Source organism: Notamacropus eugenii, chromosome 1 (genome assembly GCF_028372415.1).
Source record: "Notamacropus eugenii isolate mMacEug1 chromosome 1, mMacEug1.pri_v2, whole genome shotgun sequence".
Classification (NCBI taxonomy): Eukaryota; Metazoa; Chordata; class Mammalia; order Diprotodontia; family Macropodidae; genus Notamacropus; species Notamacropus eugenii.
In genome coordinates, this window is record NC_092872.1 from 489,579,932 (window position 1) to 489,597,926 (window position 17,995).

At 44.1% G+C, this 17,995-nt stretch overlaps 1 protein-coding gene across 1 annotated transcript in view; it reads left to right on the plus strand.

Annotated features, from left to right (window-relative positions):
* The window catches only part of NOTCH1 (notch receptor 1), a 73,897-nt gene extending 56,960 nt beyond the window's left edge, over positions 1 to 16,937 (plus strand). Inside the window, exons 18-34 of the mRNA XM_072632931.1 lie at positions 98 to 326; positions 1,663 to 1,864; positions 2,667 to 2,820; positions 3,285 to 3,469; positions 4,720 to 4,852; positions 5,399 to 5,656; positions 5,790 to 5,902; positions 6,131 to 6,699; positions 7,105 to 7,533; positions 8,302 to 8,450; positions 9,372 to 9,588; positions 9,914 to 10,001; positions 10,178 to 10,343; positions 11,027 to 11,322; positions 11,781 to 11,928; positions 12,055 to 12,152; positions 13,598 to 16,937. Coding sequence (XP_072489032.1) covers positions 98 to 326; positions 1,663 to 1,864; positions 2,667 to 2,820; positions 3,285 to 3,469; positions 4,720 to 4,852; positions 5,399 to 5,656; positions 5,790 to 5,902; positions 6,131 to 6,699; positions 7,105 to 7,533; positions 8,302 to 8,450; positions 9,372 to 9,588; positions 9,914 to 10,001; positions 10,178 to 10,343; positions 11,027 to 11,322; positions 11,781 to 11,928; positions 12,055 to 12,152; positions 13,598 to 15,031 — 4,868 coding nt within the window. The 3' untranslated portion in view covers positions 15,032 to 16,937. The remainder of the gene's footprint in view (positions 1 to 97; positions 327 to 1,662; positions 1,865 to 2,666; positions 2,821 to 3,284; positions 3,470 to 4,719; positions 4,853 to 5,398; positions 5,657 to 5,789; positions 5,903 to 6,130; positions 6,700 to 7,104; positions 7,534 to 8,301; positions 8,451 to 9,371; positions 9,589 to 9,913; positions 10,002 to 10,177; positions 10,344 to 11,026; positions 11,323 to 11,780; positions 11,929 to 12,054; positions 12,153 to 13,597) is intronic.
* The last annotated feature ends 1,058 nt before the right edge of the window (positions 16,938 to 17,995 follow it).

The following is a 17,995-nucleotide window of genomic DNA, read 5'->3' on the forward strand; positions in this document are numbered from 1 at the left end:
GTGAGCAAAAAGCTTAGGATTATTTTAATTGGTGATCTGAAACAATCTTTCATATGGTTGTTGATCTGCCATTGATTGTTGCTGTGTGACCTCTTAGATCCTTGTCACAATGGTGGTGCCTGCTCTGACGGTATCAATACTGCCTTCTGTGCTTGCCTGCCTGGCTTTCGAGGTCCTCAGTGTGAGGAAGACATCAATGAGTGTGCCAGCAACCCATGTAAGAACGGGGCCAATTGTACTGACTGTGTCAACAGTTACACCTGTACATGTCCATCTGGCTTCAGTGGAATCCACTGTGAGAACAACACTCCAGACTGCACTGAGAGGTGAGAATTGGGATACAGGAGGCAGAGATCTCTAAAATGTTCCATCTAGTCAACTCGCGTCCCTGTAAATTGTGGGAAAAGTGCTTTGTAAATGTTACTTATATAAATTTGAGATGCTTTTTGTCATAGAAGCAACCTTCGGTGGAGAGTCAAGAGATTTTCTAGTTTTCTGATCTCAGTTCTGTCACTAATTTTTGTGCTTTGAGACTTTGAGCAAATGACTTCACCTCGGGCCCCCACCATCTTTCTTCAGCAATAAAATGGAGAATATAATAAATACTCTGCCTGTGTCACAGGGGTGTGGTGAGCATCCAATGAAATAATGAATATGAGAGTGCGTTTTAACAAATGTGAGGGTGAGTCAGAAAAGCATTGGACTGATGTACCTCTGACTCTGACAGATTTAAGGTCCACTTGACCTGAGCAGCACGTTGCTTTCATTCTTTAGGTCTCAGCTACCCCTTTGTCTAAAATGAAGGGGCTTAGATTAGATGATCTCTGAGGCAGAGATGATCTCTGAGTTCTCTTAGAATTGCTCTGATTTTTTTTTTATTTGATAAACAAAGATATACAAGAAAGAGTTTTGGGAAATATACTTGCATTGGAATATTATTATATTATAAGAAATGCAAGGTAGACAGAATCAGCCAGGTGGCACTGTGGATAGAACACTGGAACTGGAGTCAGGAAGACCTGAATTCAAATATGGTCCCTGGGCAAGTCATTTAACCTCTGCCTGCCTCAGTTTCCTTAACTGTAAAATGAGGTTCATAATAGCTACCTTACAGGGTTGTGAGGATCAGATGAGATATTCGTGAAGTGCTTGGCGCATGGTACTCTATAAATACTAACTGCTATTATCATTATTATCATAAATGAAGAAAATTTCAACTTCTAGGTACTTAGAGAAACTTTGAAGAAACTTTTAAACTTTCAAGTTCTTGCATTGCAATGAAGTTCTAAGTCTACCAGAAAAATTCCTCGCACACTATGGTTGTTGCTGTGTACAAAGTTCTCCTGGTTCTGCTCCTTTATAGTTCTTTTTCTTTTTTTAGTAGATAGTGGAGGTGGGAAGAACAAAGGAAATGAATGCTTAACAATCAAAAAATGATAATAATAAAGAACTAAATGTGCCATAGCATCTCAAACTAAAAAGAGAAAGAAAATAGGCTTGCTTCAAAGACTTTTTGGGGCAGTATCTAGTGCTTAAAGATCAGGTTTGACTATATACACTGAGATGTTTTTGCAGATGGCTGTAGAATTAGCTGGTTTGGAGCAAAGGGTGGTATTCATTATTGTGTTTATAACTGGTAGTTATACTCCTTCTGCCTTTCAGCTCCTGCTTCAATGGGGGCACCTGTGTGGATGGCATCAATACCTTCACCTGCCTCTGCCCGCCTGGCTTCACAGGCAGCTACTGTCAACATGACATAAATGAGTGCGACTCACGCCCTTGCCTGCATGGAGGTACCTGCCAGGACAGCTATGGCACCTACAAGTGTACCTGTCCTCAAGGATACACAGGCCTCAACTGCCAGGTGACTGTTGCCTACCACGCTTATATATCATGTTGGTCAGATGGAAGAAGTCTTGAGTTCCTTTATACTTTAGGGGTTTGTACTCTGCTTTAAATCTAGTATACGGAAAAACCTGGATTTAGACTGAAGATGAATCTATCACTGAGTCTATTTGATGATTAGCTGAGAAGCATGGTGGGACAGCAGTGAGGTAGAGTGGAAAGAGCTTTGGTCTTCAGTACAGAGATCTGAGTTTTTGCCATGGAATAGCATATGACCTTGGGGGAGAGTTCCTTCTTGCTGGGCTTCACTTTCCTCATCTGCCAAATGAAGAGGTTACTAGATGATCTTGGAGAGGTCCCCTCTAGCTCTTAGGATTCCAAGATTCTCAAAAAACAAACACAAAGAAATCCCTGCTCTCAGCTTTGAAAGGAAAGAGTGACAGTTGAAGGATGGAGCAATTATCAAGAATGATGATTTGAATTAGATTTCCAAAGATCAATGGATAGGATTTGATTAGGCAGAAGGAAGTAGGGAAGGAGAGGTGTTCCAGGAGAGGAAAATGGAAAGTGGGCATGGTGTATTTCTGGGACAACGAAGACATCATCTAAGGAGGGGTGGTGGATTTGACAAAAGGATTTTTCACCTCACAAGACAAACCAGTGCAGATCTCCATTTAGGTGTTAAGATGAAATACAATTTCAGTTTTAACTAGGGTACCTTTAGAAAGAAAACCAGTATACGAAACAAGGTTAACAGACTAAATCCCCATTGTTCTTCTGGGCCCAGCAGAAGGATTTGATTGACCATTTCCCTTCCCTAGAACCTGGTGCGCTGGTGCGACTCATCACCCTGTAAAAATGGTGGGACGTGCTGGCAGACCAACAATCTGTACCGCTGTGAGTGCGTCAGGGGCTGGACTGGCCTCTACTGTGATGTGCCCAGTGTGTCCTGCGAGGTGGCTGCCAAGCAACAAGGTGAGTTGCTTTTCTTATTGGTGGGTGAACAGGGGAGTATGGAGGGATCATAAGAGGTTTCAGTGCAGGCCCATGTTGGTTGCCCCAGTGTCATCTCCTTAGGTTTTTTGGGACACAAGCAATCCAGACATTTGCCTATGGAGACTCCAGAAAACAACCACCGCCCAGGCTGCTGCACTCATACAGCACAGCTTATGTCATTACTGCTTCCTAATTAGAAGGCATGGTCTGATCCCTGTGCAGAGTTCTTAAAAGAGAAAAATGCTGTTTCATATCCGTAAAGACCAGCCCCTCTCATTGTAGAAGTCAAAAGGGGGCTTCTTGGGACTAAAAGTATTTTATATTTTTTTTTTTAGTTGTTTCCTGGGTCACTGTGGCTAAAAAAAAAGAAATAAAATCCATCTCCTATTAGCCAATCCCATGATTATCCCCACAGACTGAGCCCTCTTTCCTGTTCCCTGTAGATACTGATGTGGCCCACCTGTGCCAGAACTCTGGGCTCTGCATGGACACTGGTAACACCCACTACTGCCGCTGCCAGCCAGGGTATACAGGCAGCTACTGTGAGGAGCAGGTCGATGAGTGCTCTCCCAATCCCTGCCAGAATGGAGCTACCTGCACAGACTATCTGGGAGGCTATTCATGTGAGGTGAGTAGGAATACAAGGGACTGGCAGAGAGACACAGCAAACTCACTCCCGTGGGATACTTGGCAAGGACATTGTAGACTGGATTGTCATAAAGCAAGTGCCATCTTGACTGGTGGGACAGTACTAGTTGTTGAAAACATTGTCAATAGGTCAAATGAGGGCTTGTGTATCTGCAGCCCTATGCTGGTCATATGTATGGTACCAGGCTCTGAGGAACTTGGGAAGATTCACACAGTGCAGTTCTTCATATTTTTGCTACTTTTTTTACTGCCATTACTGCTATATAGGATTAAGGGGAGTTTTAAATTTATGGGAGGTCACTGTAGCTAAAAAATTTATCACTTCACAGCCAGTTTCTAGATCTTCATACTTAGGCTGGACCTCAGCATAACTCTTGTTTGGCTGTGTACTTGAAACCATTTGGGCTCAGCAATCAGACCCTTCCAGAGCTTGTTCTCTGCTAAAACAGCCTTTGAGACACCTGGAACTCTGTGCCACAATGAGGCATTAGAGGATGTGAGTGTAGAAATAGTTCTTGTACACAGAACCGAGAGAGACCAGTCCTTATCCAGGCTATGTGGCTCAGGCACTAATTTGGAGAAGAAGGCAAGATAATTGATAGCCAGAGAAGTCTAAGGTCTTGAGTTGGTCTCTAAAATGGATAGATAGTAGGAGTTGAAGGATGACCTTCTAAATTAGCCTGAGAAAGAAGTGAAATGCAGGCTACTTGGAGGATAATGTAATTTTTTTTTGAGGATGTAGAAGCCAAATTGGTGATTTTCCTGAGGGAAATGGTTATTTTGTAAAGTAGGTTTGAAGGAGAAGGCAGAGAAAGATGGTGGGGTGAGGTAGTGGTGGAATCTGTCCCATACTGTAGGAAAGAGAAAACACTGACACACACGTAGCCCTTACAGAAAAATACAGGCCAGGGTGTTCATTTGCTCTGAATTCCTCACTCTGCTGATTGTGAGTGCTGAACAAGGTAGTGTGGCAGTCAAGGAAGGCTTCTGGACAGAAGCAGGGTTACTGTAGAGACCTTCTTAGGAAGAGCCATCCCCAATCCCCTGAGCTTCTTAAAGCGCATTCTGATTTTGCCCTTGAATATTGCAGGGGCATAGGAGATGGAGGCCCAGGACTGCTACATTCTGCATACATTACCTCAGCCCCGTAATAGTTGGGCCCCCTGAGGCAGCTGAGTCTGTTCAGGGCTAGGTTCTGATGTTTTCTCCTTTTCCCCTCTTCCTTTTCAGTGTGTTGCTGGCTACCATGGGGTGAACTGCTCTGAGGAGATCAACGAGTGTTTGTCCCACCCTTGCCAGAATGGTGGCACCTGCATCGATCTGATCAATACATACAAGTGTTCATGTCCCAGAGGAACTCAGGGTAAGGAAGCGATCTTCACCAGGGGAAAGACCTTGGGTTTTTTCAGTGGAAATGCAAATAAAGAACATTTAAGAGCACAGAAAGGCAAAGATGAAAGTCATGTATTCTCTGTGAGAAATTGAGGGGGTAGGAAATGCTTCCAGCCATATAGAGTTAGAGAATAAAGGAAGTCTTCACAGAGGAGGTGCTCCCCTCAGAGCTAGCAGCCCTTTTCAGACTTGCCAATTTTCACTTATCTATGTCTACTACCACTCTCCTGAGTTACTCTCCTGAATTCAGTATGTCTTCACATAGATTTATTTCTTTAGTGCTTTTCACTGTCCCCAGTGGCCATGCTTAGGTTAAACCTAAATGACTTAAGTTGGCTTCTTATAATCCTCCCCCACTCAGGTAACATCCATCCCACCTCCTGACCCTATCTGTCAATATTGAAATGCATTGTTATGTAGTGGAAGGAGCCCTGCATTCAGGGAGTCTAAGTCTGTGTTGTCTATATTGTTGGAGATTGACTATTCACTTTCTTCCTTCCTCTGTGGTTGTTGGCAGGTGTGCACTGTGAGATCAATGTGGATGACTGCAACCCCTTCATAGATCCTCTTACCCGGGGGCCAAAATGTTTCAATAATGGCAAGTGTGTTGACCAAGTGGGAGGCTACAGTTGTAACTGCCCTCCTGGCTTTGTTGGAGAGCGCTGTGAAGGTGATGTCAACGAATGTCTCTCTAACCCCTGTGACCCCCACGGCACTCAGAACTGTGTACAGCGTGTCAATGACTTCAAGTGTGAATGTCGGCAGGGGTACACAGGTGGGCAGGAGGGGAACAGCAGGAAGGAGGCTGTTTTAGGGACTGGGTGGAGGGAAGAAGTGGGAGGGAGATGGGCAGAACCAATGAGGGGCTGACTTTCCTCAATTTTATATGCCACCTATCACCAACCTAGGGCGCCGTTGTGATTCAGTCGTTGATGGCTGTAAGGGCAAGCCCTGTAAGAATGGTGGGACCTGTGCTGTGGCAACCAACACTGGACGTGGCTTCATCTGCAACTGCCCCTCTGTATGTAGTGATGCGGTTTTGTGGGGATCTGGGGGGGGGTTGGCAGAAAGGGGTGGAAGGAGGAAGGGAGAGGAAATTAAAGATAGATAAGTTGGTGTCTCCAACTTGGAGGTGACCAGTCCCGGATGCCTCACTGAAGTCTCCTCCCAGAACTCTCTAGGGTTACACTAAATCATGAGTTATGAGTCTGAGGAGGAGGAGATACTAAAAACTCTCTAAACTCCCTAGGGCTTTGAAGGTGCCACGTGTGAGAATGATTCCCGTACCTGTGGTAGCCTGCACTGCAGGAATGGGGGTACCTGTGTCTCTGGCCAGAAGAGCTCGAAGTGCTTGTGCATGGGACCCTTCACAGGCCCTGAGTGCCAGTACCCAGTGAGCAGCCCGTGCCTCTCCAACCCCTGCTACAACCAGGGAACGTGCGAGTTCATCCCCGAGAGCCCCTTCTACCAGTGCCACTGCCCTGTCAACTTCAATGGACTTCTGTGCCACATCCTGGACTATAGTTTCTTGGGTGGGGTGGGAAAAGACATCACCCCACCTGAATTTGAAGAAAAATGTGAGATCCCTGAGTGCAGGAAGGACACTGGTAATAAGATCTGTGATGGGAAGTGTAACAATCATGCTTGTGGCTGGGATGGTGGAGACTGTTCCCTTAACTTCAATGACCCCTGGAAGAACTGCACTCAGTCTCTGCAGTGCTGGAAGTATTTCAACGATGGCAGCTGTGACAGCCAGTGTAACAATGCTGGTTGCCTATTCGATGGCTTTGATTGTCAGAAAGTGGAGGTTCAGTGCAAGTAAGTCTCCTTCCTCTGCCATGTGTTTTTTCTTTCCTTCCACTTTTCTTGCTTCATGAGATTTAGAAGGCTTTTTATGCTGATCCATAGAAGCAGCCAAATTTATTTTGTGTTCTGATGGGATTTAGTGATTTGGAAAAGCCTGCATTCCTGTCCCCCTCATATCCCCTTCTGGAGGATGGGGAAGGGAGGAATTTAGGCAAGGGGATAGTTTTTCTGTTGGGGATAGCATAAGCAAAAGCTCACAGTTGAGAATGTATCTCTGGTGTGTTCAGGGAGTAGATTTGGAGACCATTCCAAAGGGGACCCTGGTGGATGGTTCTAAGTAGCTCAGCTGTAGTTCATTTCAGGATACAGTGGAGGAATCCATGGCTAGGAAATGATGTTCTCCTCCTCTCCCTCTAGCCCCCTGTATGACCAGTACTGTAAGGACCACTTCAGCGATGGTCACTGTGACCAGGGTTGCAACAATGCAGAGTGTGAGTGGGATGGTCTGGACTGTGCTGACAACATGCCCGAGAAGCTGGCAGATGGGACCCTGGTGGTTGTGGTGCTCATGCTCCCAGAAAACCTGAAGAACAACTCTTTCCATTTCCTTCGGGAGCTCAGCCGAGTATTGCACACCAATGTGGTCTTCAAAAAGAATCCTAAAGGGGAGTACATGATCTATCCCTATTATGGCAACGCAGAGGAGTTGAAAAAGCACCACATCAAGAGGTCTGCGGAGAGCTGGGCTGACATTCCAGGTGCTGTCTTCAATAAAATGCAGACTTCTCTTTACTCCCAAGTTGGAGGGAGGCAGCGGAGGGAGCTAGACCAGATGGACATCCGAGGGTAAGAGGTCCAGTGGGTTTTCTGGGACCTTAAGTTCATCATCTTTTATCTTTGTTTTTCTAGCATTTCCATTTCTCAACAAATCCTTCCTCCCCCTCCCTTATCCCATGTTACAAAGAATAAAAGAAGGAAGGAGAAAAGCAGTTCAGTAAAACCAATCAACACATCAATCAAATCTGACAGTACATGCACTGTTTCTCTCTCCCCCTCCCCACTTTGCAAAGAAGGGAGAGAGGTACATTCTCATCTCTTTTTGAGAGGATCAAGCTTAATCATCATTCAATCACATTATCTTAATAATGATTCCACATAAACTTCATACTGTTGAAAGCATACTGACTGTGCATTGGTTTCTCCATCTTTCCCTAATGGGACTATTAACAAATATCGCATGAGATAGGATGTATGAAACTAAGTAGAGCAGATCTATACATCTCTGAGGGGTGGTAGTTCTTTTTTGGGGGGTGGGGAATTTCCTAGGCCTTGCCTTCTTGAGTCTATGTCCATCACCTTTCTCAGTCTTGGTTCCACTGAGGGACAGGGTTAATGTAACATCAAATGTTACTTTGTTCAGGAACAGCCAAGCTTCTCAGAGGCTTGAAGACATTTCCTATTCTGTCTGTTCAGAAGGGTTAACAGAAATCTCTTGCCTCTGAAATGTGGACTGCCAAATCAGGGGTTGGGAGAGAAGAAATGAGAATATTCTGCCGACTCTCGCACTTGTATCCAGTCATCATTCCTGTTTCTCCCCATTCCCCATCCATACAGATCAATTGTGTATCTGGAAATTGACAACCGCCAGTGTATCCAATCATCATCCCAGTGTTTTCAGAGTGCGACAGATGTGGCAGCCTTCCTGGGGGCCTTGGCTTCGATGGGGAACCTTAACATTCCCTACAAAATTGAAGCTGTACAGAGTAAGTAAGCCCATCAAATCCTAGGGTATGCAGCCTTGTTCACCTGGATGGAGACTAGAATTCCCCCACTCTAATGCCATTCTCCCCTTTAGGTTTCCTGCCTAGCTCATTCATTTAGTCAGTTCCCAGATCTACATCTGGCTTATTTTCCTCCTTAAAAACCTTGAATTATTTTTTATCCTTTTTGGGGGGAGCAGAGGGATGGGAAAAAGGAAGACAGTAAGGTTTAAATCTGTCTTAATTTCTCCAAAGACTGGGACTAAATCATCTTTGTCAGCTAGTCTGAGGGGTGTCCCACTTCTGCTGTTTTGAGGTCTGGAAAAGATTTTCTAGACCTCTGAACAGAGTACAAGGGAGACACCTCATGGTACCAGTGGTGCCAGCTGTTAAGAATGATACATCTTTGGAGAAGTAAGTTTATTGGTAAGTCATAGTAAGTAACTGGGATATCTATCTTTCTATCCTCATCTACTCTCTACATTTCACTCCCCCTCCCCCTCCCCAGACCTTTTTTCCCTTTGTTGGGTATTATTTCAAAATCATTACAGCTTTAAAAAAAAAACCAAGAATTGATCGGTGTCATGTGAGGAGTTGAAGTTTGTATCTTGAAAATCCCCCCTAAATCCTTTGTCTTAACAGCTCAATGCAAGTGCACTGATTTGAAGTTTGCTAATCCTTTTCCTTAAAGGAGAAAAAAGTAAAAGCTGTCTCCAGATACAGTGGGCTAGTGCAGGAGAGAATTTAGTGATATTTTGCAATTCTGATTAATCATGTATAAAATGACCTTATTTTGGGGGAGAATGATCTAGAGCTAGTGAGTTACCTTTTATGAACTAATTTCACTCCATCTGTCTACTCCGGTCCATGACTTGATATGTAGCTCAATGTTCCGGTGTGTCCTCTTGCCCTGTCCCCTCGTAGGTAAGACAGTGGAATCCCCGGAGAACTCAAAGTTGTATCCTATGTACGTGGTTGTGGCTGCTTTGGCGCTGTTGGCCTTCATTGCCTTCGGTGTGCTGGTGTCAAGAAAACGGCACAGGGAACATGGCCAGCTGTGGTTCCCTGAGGGCTTCAAAGTGACCGATTCCAGCAAGAAGAAACGACGGGAGCCTTTAGGCGAGGATTCAGTGGGATTGAAGTAAGTCACACAGCAGAAATTTTAACCCATCTGATTCCAGGAAAAGTGGGTGGAGGTCTGAAGGGGGGGTGTGTGTTGGGAACAGGCACTGTCCTCTTAAACTGTAGTGTTCTGCAAAGTGGGAAGACCTTTCCCTGGGGAAACTTCCCTTTTCCATTTCTTGCATGGTGGATTATGTTCTGTGAGAGAAGTGGCCATTCAGCATATCGAGCAATTGTAGATGGGGTCCAGAGGGGAAAGAGCTGGGGAGGAGTCTTGTGAAATGTTCCCAGACTCTCTCAGTGAGCATACTTCACTCTTATCCTTCCCTCTACCCTTTCCAAAGACCCCTGAAGAATGCCTCTGACGGTGCCTTAATGGATGACAACCAGAATGAATGGGGAGATGAAGACCTGGAGACCAAGAAATTCAGGGTGAGCTCTGCTGCGTGCCAGTTAGGGATAGGTCAATGAGAGGCTCTTATAAGCTGCTGATGCTGGGAAGTTTCTAGTATTTGCATATAGCTCAGTTAAAGCCTTTCTTCCTGAAGTACCTGAAGCCTTATTTCTCTACCCCACCCCTCACCTCCCCTCTTCCCTTCCTTCCCCAGTTTGAAGAACAAGTCATGCTGCCAGACATGGATGATCAGACAGATCACCGGCAGTGGACTCAGCAGCATCTTGATGCTGCTGACCTCCGGATCCCCTCAATGGCTCCCACCCCGCCACAAGGCGAGATTGATGCTGACTGCATGGATGTCAATGTCAGAGGTCCTGGTAAGTGGACCCTCCCTAAGGATCCTCATGCTTTCTCTACTTCAGCATAACTTGTAGATCTATTTATATAAACAGCCCCTGGCACTGTCCTTTCCCCAAACCCATTAACGTCTTCTCTGGCATGTTCTAATTCCCACCCTCATTCCTCCGCCACACGCAGAAGGTCAATAACAACATAGTGTGATCAACATTCTGAAAGCCTGCTGTGTTGAATGGGGAGGGAAAACTCTTTTCAGTTCTGTTAGATTTCAAGTTCAGAAAAGGTTGTGAGAAACTTCTCGAGACTCCCAGCACAAAAGTGTGTGTGGTCCGCCCCCATCCCCAGCTTTCTCTTTAGGACAATTATCCAGTTTCAGGTTTTGAGTAGCACATGGCATATTTAAATGTTCTTGTCTCCAGAAACTATTACCCAAGCTGCCTCTCTCAAGAAGGCAGAGCCTTCTCTTAATCACAAGAGTTTTAAAAGCCTCATTCCATATGGGCATATGTTGCTTTTGGTGGGTGAAGAAACAAAAATGCAGATACTAAATGAAGTGAGACAGTGGGGTCAGTGACTGAGCTGACAGTCCAAGGGTTCTTTAAATAAAATTTGGATGGAGGAAGAGAGTTCTATTTTGTGTCTTTGGAAAGTAAAAACTACAGCAATGTTAGAGTAAATAGACATTCACCTTTGTCTCCTATAGATGGTTTTACTCCCTTGATGATCGCTTCATGTAGTGGAGGGGGCCTAGAGACTGGCAACAGTGAAGAAGAGGAGGATGCTCCAGCTGTCATCTCAGACTTCATTTACCAGGGAGCCAGCCTGCACAACCAAACGGACCGAACTGGGGAGACAGCCCTTCATCTGGCTGCCCGCTACTCCCGTTCAGATGCAGCCAAACGTCTTCTGGAGGCCAGCGCAGATGCCAACATTCAAGACAACATGGGCCGGACTCCTCTCCATGCAGCTGTGTCTGCTGATGCTCAGGGGGTCTTCCAGGTAGGTGCTTTCCAGGTGCCCTGAAGCATTCATCCTTTTTCTTTCCTGAACTTTTGGGGCCAAGCTGGTTGGGGGCATGGGATTTATGTGATATTTCCCTATGAAATATGATCACTTACTGTAGAATGAGAATTTTGGCCCCTAAAAGGGGATTTTTGGATGTTGATGTGGGATTGGGGGGGGGGGGGGGCAGGACGGGACTGATTAGAGGATACCTTTTAAGTTGTGCACATATTACCCATATATCAAAAGGCCCCATTTCTTTTTTTTTCTTTTTTCTTTTGGAATCCACCATTCTTCCTCATTCACTTAAGCTCAGAATGTTTTGGGCCTACTGTGTGACTAACACTGCATTCTGCTTTGGCCAGGCACCTGGTCTTTTGATACATGTCTCTGCAGTTGTCTTCTTCCCTGTCACTTCCCTGACTCTTAAATTCTCATTTTCTCTGGGTGCCTAGATCCTGATTCGGAATAGAGCTACAGACCTGGATGCTCGAATGCATGATGGCACCACCCCCCTGATCCTGGCTGCCCGCTTGGCAGTGGAAGGCATGCTGGAGGACCTGATCAACTCCCATGCAGATGTCAATGCAGTTGATGATCTGGGTAGGTAGGCTCTGGGGGATAGAAGCTAGCCAGCGGTAGTAAGAAGAGAGCCTGGGGTGAGGTGAGGAGAAGGTTTCCTTTTTCTTAACACTTGATTAAATATGTTTTGACCTTCTTGTCCCCTAGGCAAGTCTGCCCTGCACTGGGCTGCTGCAGTAAATAATGTTGATGCGGCTGTTGTACTGCTGAAAAATGGAGCAAATAAGGATATGCAGAACAACAAGGTAGACATGAGACTGCATGGTTCCATGACCAGTGACAACTCAGGGTGGTTTGGGGTGGGGGAGGGCGGTATTGCTATTTTCAAAGTTAAGTTTACCAGATCCTAGTGCTCAAAGATATTAACACATGAAAAGAGCACTAGGTTTGGAATCACAAGGACCTAGATTTGAATCTTGACTACTGTTAGCTAATAGGCAAGTTGCTTAACCTCTGGGCCTCAGTTTCCTTGTCTATAAAATGAGGAAGATAATATCTGAGGCATTTAATTCATAGGTTTACTGTGGGGATGAATTGGGAATGAATTTAGGAAAAGCACGTAAGCAAACTTTAAAGAATATTATATGCTCACACACAGAATAAGTTACGTAAAGGATATGTTCTTTACATAATGTCCACCATATAAAGAATATGCACAAGTGTAAGTAACTAAAGGTAAATGTATAATGAAGGATAAGCACTTGTCCCAAAGTCATGTCTGTCTGAACCGTATCAGAAAAGACATGGAAAATGATGGTGAAAAATACTAACAAAAGTCTAATTTGATTCCATTTCATGAGGATGTGCAGGAGAGGCAGCAGAGGGGAGTGGGCCCTGGATTTAGAGTCAAAGGACTTGGGTGTGTCCCATGTGAAAGTCATCTTGAACTGCTTTCACATCTGTAAAATAAAGGGATTGTACTGTGGACCTCCAAGATCCTTCCAGTTGTAAATCCTGTAAACTTATGAGTTCTGACCCAGTTTTAAGTTTTGAGTAAGCATGTGGTTCCCTACCACTTTGAGAGGGTTCTTTCTCATCTGATACTCTCAACCCGGTGTCCTGGTGACTGTAGGGAAAAGCAGCACTGTTAATTCCCTATGTGCCTAGAAGCCTTCTTGCCTGGCTTTACCCTGCTTGGTCTGTTGTCCCTTCTGGAGAATGGATCCAAGCATAATAATATTGATCATCATCTGAGATCCCAAGTAATTATTAAGTTTGGTTTTAGGATGCATATGTTTGCTCTAAATTATTTTAAATTCCTACCTAATTATGATATGGCTAATATTGAAATCAGTTTGTCTTCCACAAGTTCCTTTGCCCCACTGGATGATAGAGAGAGCTCTCCTGGACTAAAACGGATAAAATGGAAGTAGACTGTCATGTTAGACTCAAAGGTTACCAAATGTAGTAGGAAGTGTAGACAATATGGTGTAATAGAGAGAAAACTGGTTGGGAGGGAGACTTGTATTCAAATTTGCCTCTGACATCTACTTATCACTTATACTTCCTAGAACTGAGTTTATTCATTTGTAAAATGAGAGGGTTGGACTCTATGAACTTTAATATCCCTTCCCAGGGCTCATAATTGCAAAGCATTCTGGACGATGGGGTTTAAATTCTGCTAGGGTACTGCAGAAACCTTTACTGACTTTCTCCTAAACAGTTTTTTGTTTTCTGTCTCTTCCTACAGGAAGAAACGCCTCTGTTCCTGGCAGCCAGAGAAGGGAGTTATGAGACTGCCAAAGTTCTGCTGGACCACTTTGCAAACCGGGACATAACCGATCACATGGATCGACTGCCTCGCGATATTGCTCAGGAGCGGATGCACCATGACATTGTGCGGCTTCTAGATGAATACAATTTGGTGCGCAGCCCACCCCTGCACAATGGGCCACTGGGGGCACCCACCTTGTCTCCTCCACTCTGCTCCCCTAACAGTTACATTGGCAACCTGAAGCCGGCTGTCCAGGGCAAGAAGGCCCGGAAACCCAGCACCAAGGGACTCAGTTGTAATGGCAAGGATGCCAAAGACATCAAGGCCCGTAGGAAAAAGTCTCAAGATGGGAAGGGATGCCTTTTGGACAGTTCCAGCGTGCTGTCTCCTGTTGACTCTCTTGAGTCACCCCATGGCTATCTGTCAGATGTGGCATCTCCACCACTAATGACTTCCCCCTTCCAGCAGTCCCCATCCATTCCCCTGAACCACTTACCTGGTATGCCTGATGCCCATCTAAGCATCAACCACCTAAACATGGCTGGGAAGCAGGAGATGGCCACACTGGGTAGTGCCAACCGCTTGGGCTTTGATGCAGTGCCACCTCGCCTGTCTCACCTTCCTGTTGCTTCTAGTCCCAGCTCAGTAATGAATAGCGGGTCTATGAATTTCGCAGTTGGTGGAGCAACCAGCCTGAATGGGCAATGTGAGTGGCTTTCGCGACTCCAGAATGGGATGGTCCAGAACCAATATAATCCACTGAGAGGGAACATCCCTCCTGGGCCTCTGAATCCACCTGCCCAGAACCTCCAACACAACATCTTAGGGCCACTCCATAATGGCCTTTCCTCTACTACCCTGTCCCAGATGATGAGTTACCAGGGTATGCCTAACACACGGCTGGCCACCCAGCCCCACATGATGCAGGCCCAACAGTTGCAACAGATGCAGCCACAGCAAAACTTGCAGCAACAGCAGCAGCAGCAGCAGCCACAACAGCACAACACAAGCTCCACAACTGGCCACATTGGCCAGAGTTTCCTTGGCAGCGAATTGAATCAACAGGATGTACAACAGCTGGGGAGCAGTAGCATGGCTGTGCACACCATTCTGCCCCAGGAGCCCCAGATCCTGCCAACAACCCTGCCATCCTCCCTCTCTCAGCCCATGACCACTACTCAGTTCTTGACACCACCATCTCAACACAGTTACTCTTCCCCCATGGACAACACACCCAGTCACCAGCTTCAAGTTCCTGATCATCCTTTCTTGACCCCATCCCCAGAGTCACCAGACCAGTGGTCTAGCTCCTCTCCACATTCCAACATCTCCGACTGGTCGGAAGGCATATCAAGCCCACCTACAAGTATGCAGTCACAGATAGCACACATTCCAGATGCTTTTAAGTGAACACATGGTATCTAACCACAAAACTTGTTTTTTTTTTCTTTCCTAAAAACCATGAGAGGAAAGAAGACATTTAGGAATGCTATATGCTGTGACTTGACTGAAGGATTCAATTTTCTTTTCTTTTTTATATGTTTTTATACAGAATAAGACAAAATTTTAATTTTTTTTAGTATTTATTTATGTACTTTTATTTTACATGAAAACACTGCCTTTTTTATTTATATGTTCTATGTAGGGCTCAAAGCAAAAAGTTTGTTTTGAGACAAAACTAGCTGTTTAGAAAAATGATTTTCTTTAATAAGATGATTTTTTGTGTGTTTATAAAGATAAGCAAAGATTCATGATTTAGAAGTTACATTTATTTATTGATAATCTTTCTAAATCTGGAGATAAATGATAGGGAGGATAGGGGTAAGAGTTATTTTTAAACCAGCTATGCAGAAAAGTTCCCCCAAAACTGCAGTTTTTCCCTGGCCCCATCCCACAGTACCACCCATTGCTTTATTCATCTTCCAGTGTTTTCAGTATCAGTGGACTGACAACTGTCTCTGCAAGTAGAAGTTGTAAAGTATAAATTTTCAAGAAAACCTAAAAGAAAAAAGAAAAAAAGGAAAGAGACTTTGAGGTCTTCAGCAGAAGTCCTTTATTAATTGGCATATCTGGTTTTAATATGAATTTGAGGTATATTAAAATGGAATGATTTTTTGAAATGTACTTAAAATGTTTCCTTAAGGATACATTTTATGGTACCAATCATGAATCTTTGTTTACAATTTCAGTATTATGTAGTTTCAGGTTCTTGTTCTTTCAAAAAAAAAAAAAGGTTTTGGGTTTGTTTGTTTTTATTTAAACACTGATATGAGCAATCAGGTCAGCTGACCTGTGTTCATTATTAAGCTAATAGATTTCACATCTTAGATGCCATCTGTTTAGGAAAAAAAGAAAGAAAGAAAACAGGACCATGCATGGCATCAACAAAGGAAAAGAAACACCTCACCTTTAATGTCTTTTTTTCAGGTTCAGCAAATAATTGAATGAACAAGTTCTGGGATTGGGGTTTGGTCTACCACACCTTGATTTTCTGTTCCTATTTTTTATAGGAAGTTTTCCAGGACACTTTAGATAAATGCATAAAGTTTTTTTGGTGGTTTTTTTTTTCTTTAAACAAATTCATTATACCAGTCTAGGCTGTGTGCTTCAGTCCTATCCAGACATCCCTTTCAGGTTTGGGATGTGGGGTGTTTGTGGTAAGTTGAAGTTGTATCTGATTTGGGGTATACACTGAAGCCTCTAGTCCTAAGGACTAGAAGAGTGAGTGGGAAATGCAGCTGAGGACTTGGGTAATGAAGTTGTTTTAAATATAATGTTGGCCATTGGACCCTCTCTGTTCCAAGTGGTGTATCTCAGTTATGAGGTGACACATGCTTGAACATGAGAGGAGGCAAAAAGAACAACTTTGTAATCTAATGTATAAGCCTATGGCAAGTTAAATGTTTGTAAATAGATTTTTAAAAGATGGATTTTGTTTCAAAAATCTCAGCAAACAAGTCTTAAGTATTTCATGCCAATTAGAGATGTCAGAATATTGCTCTACCTGCAAATGAAGAATCACCTGGATGTGCAGGGATGTCTGTTTGTTAACCAAGACAAGCCCTCTCCGGCATTGTGGCTATCAGGCCAGATTGGATGGCCTGCACCTTCCCAAACAGTGATGTTGTGGCATCCCTAATGTGCATGACTAAACATCATACGATGTTGATTCTTCTCATGTTTTATAAACTAGGCTGTAGTTTACAGAAGAGAAAAAAACCTTTTAATAAAGTCTACATGCAAAATTGTAGATTACAAAATTATGTAATTTTTGTTTTTGTTAACTGATTTGCAATAAATGATTCTGTCATCTAGATTTTACTAAATCTGGGTATGGTGATTGGTCCCCTTCCTCCTCCTACCCTCCCACTCTTTTTTTGGATTGTGAAGCACTGAGCAGAATTCTCTCTTCTAGAAACAGATGGCTGAAGGGCAAGGGGGAATCTTCTGCAGTTAGAGATATGGAACAGCTTTCCCAAGTCATGGAAGATGGGAATAGAGATGGGAGTTTAGGTATCTCCTTTCTCCAGAAATTTTGGGAAATTTCAGAACAAATTAAAATGTGTGTCTACAGACTCAGTCATGGAGGATAGGAAACCAGAAATGGTCTGCTTTAAGCAAGGTCCAGACTGCCATTTTAATAGTTTATGCTGACTTGACACTAAGAAGTCTCAAAATGATCTAACAAGAAAGCTATTAGCTTTGTTCAGTTTACGTCTTACCTGTCATTCAAATACAGCTACCTCCATGAAGATTTCCCTGATCACTTTCTCCCCTTCTCCTTTCCCTCCCTCCATGTCACTTTTCCTTTCCCTACTAGGGATGACACTTTGCACTTCTCTTGTGGCATTTTTCAAACATGCTTATTCTATCATTCTTCACTTAATTGTAAGGTCCTTCAAGGTAGGGCCAGATCTTGCTCAGCTATATCCCCTGAACAATTCTAGAGCAAGAAAAAACCATTCCAGTCAGCCAGGTCTCCTGCCTCCTCCTGCAAGAAGAGAAACACCACCACTGAACACCAGACTTCTTTCCAGGGAAGAAGAGAATGGTCATTCCATTAAGTCTCCTGATCATCTGCTTTGGGGGAAGGGGACTAACACATTCCTTTAGTTCCAAGAACACTTGTCCCCTCACTGGAACCACCTAAGGCCTTAAGAGTACTACACCTTGTGACCAAACCCCTATGATTCTATCTAAACTCATTCCTCAGTAACGAAAATAATTATACCCAGTCATACCCTCCTCATCCCAGTGATTGTGAACCTTTAACAGTCATCATAGAAAGCCCTGTTCCTGACCCTCCAATACCTGAGTTATTCCATTTCTCTCAATCACACCTTACCTAATTGGACACCCTCACCCCCACCAAAG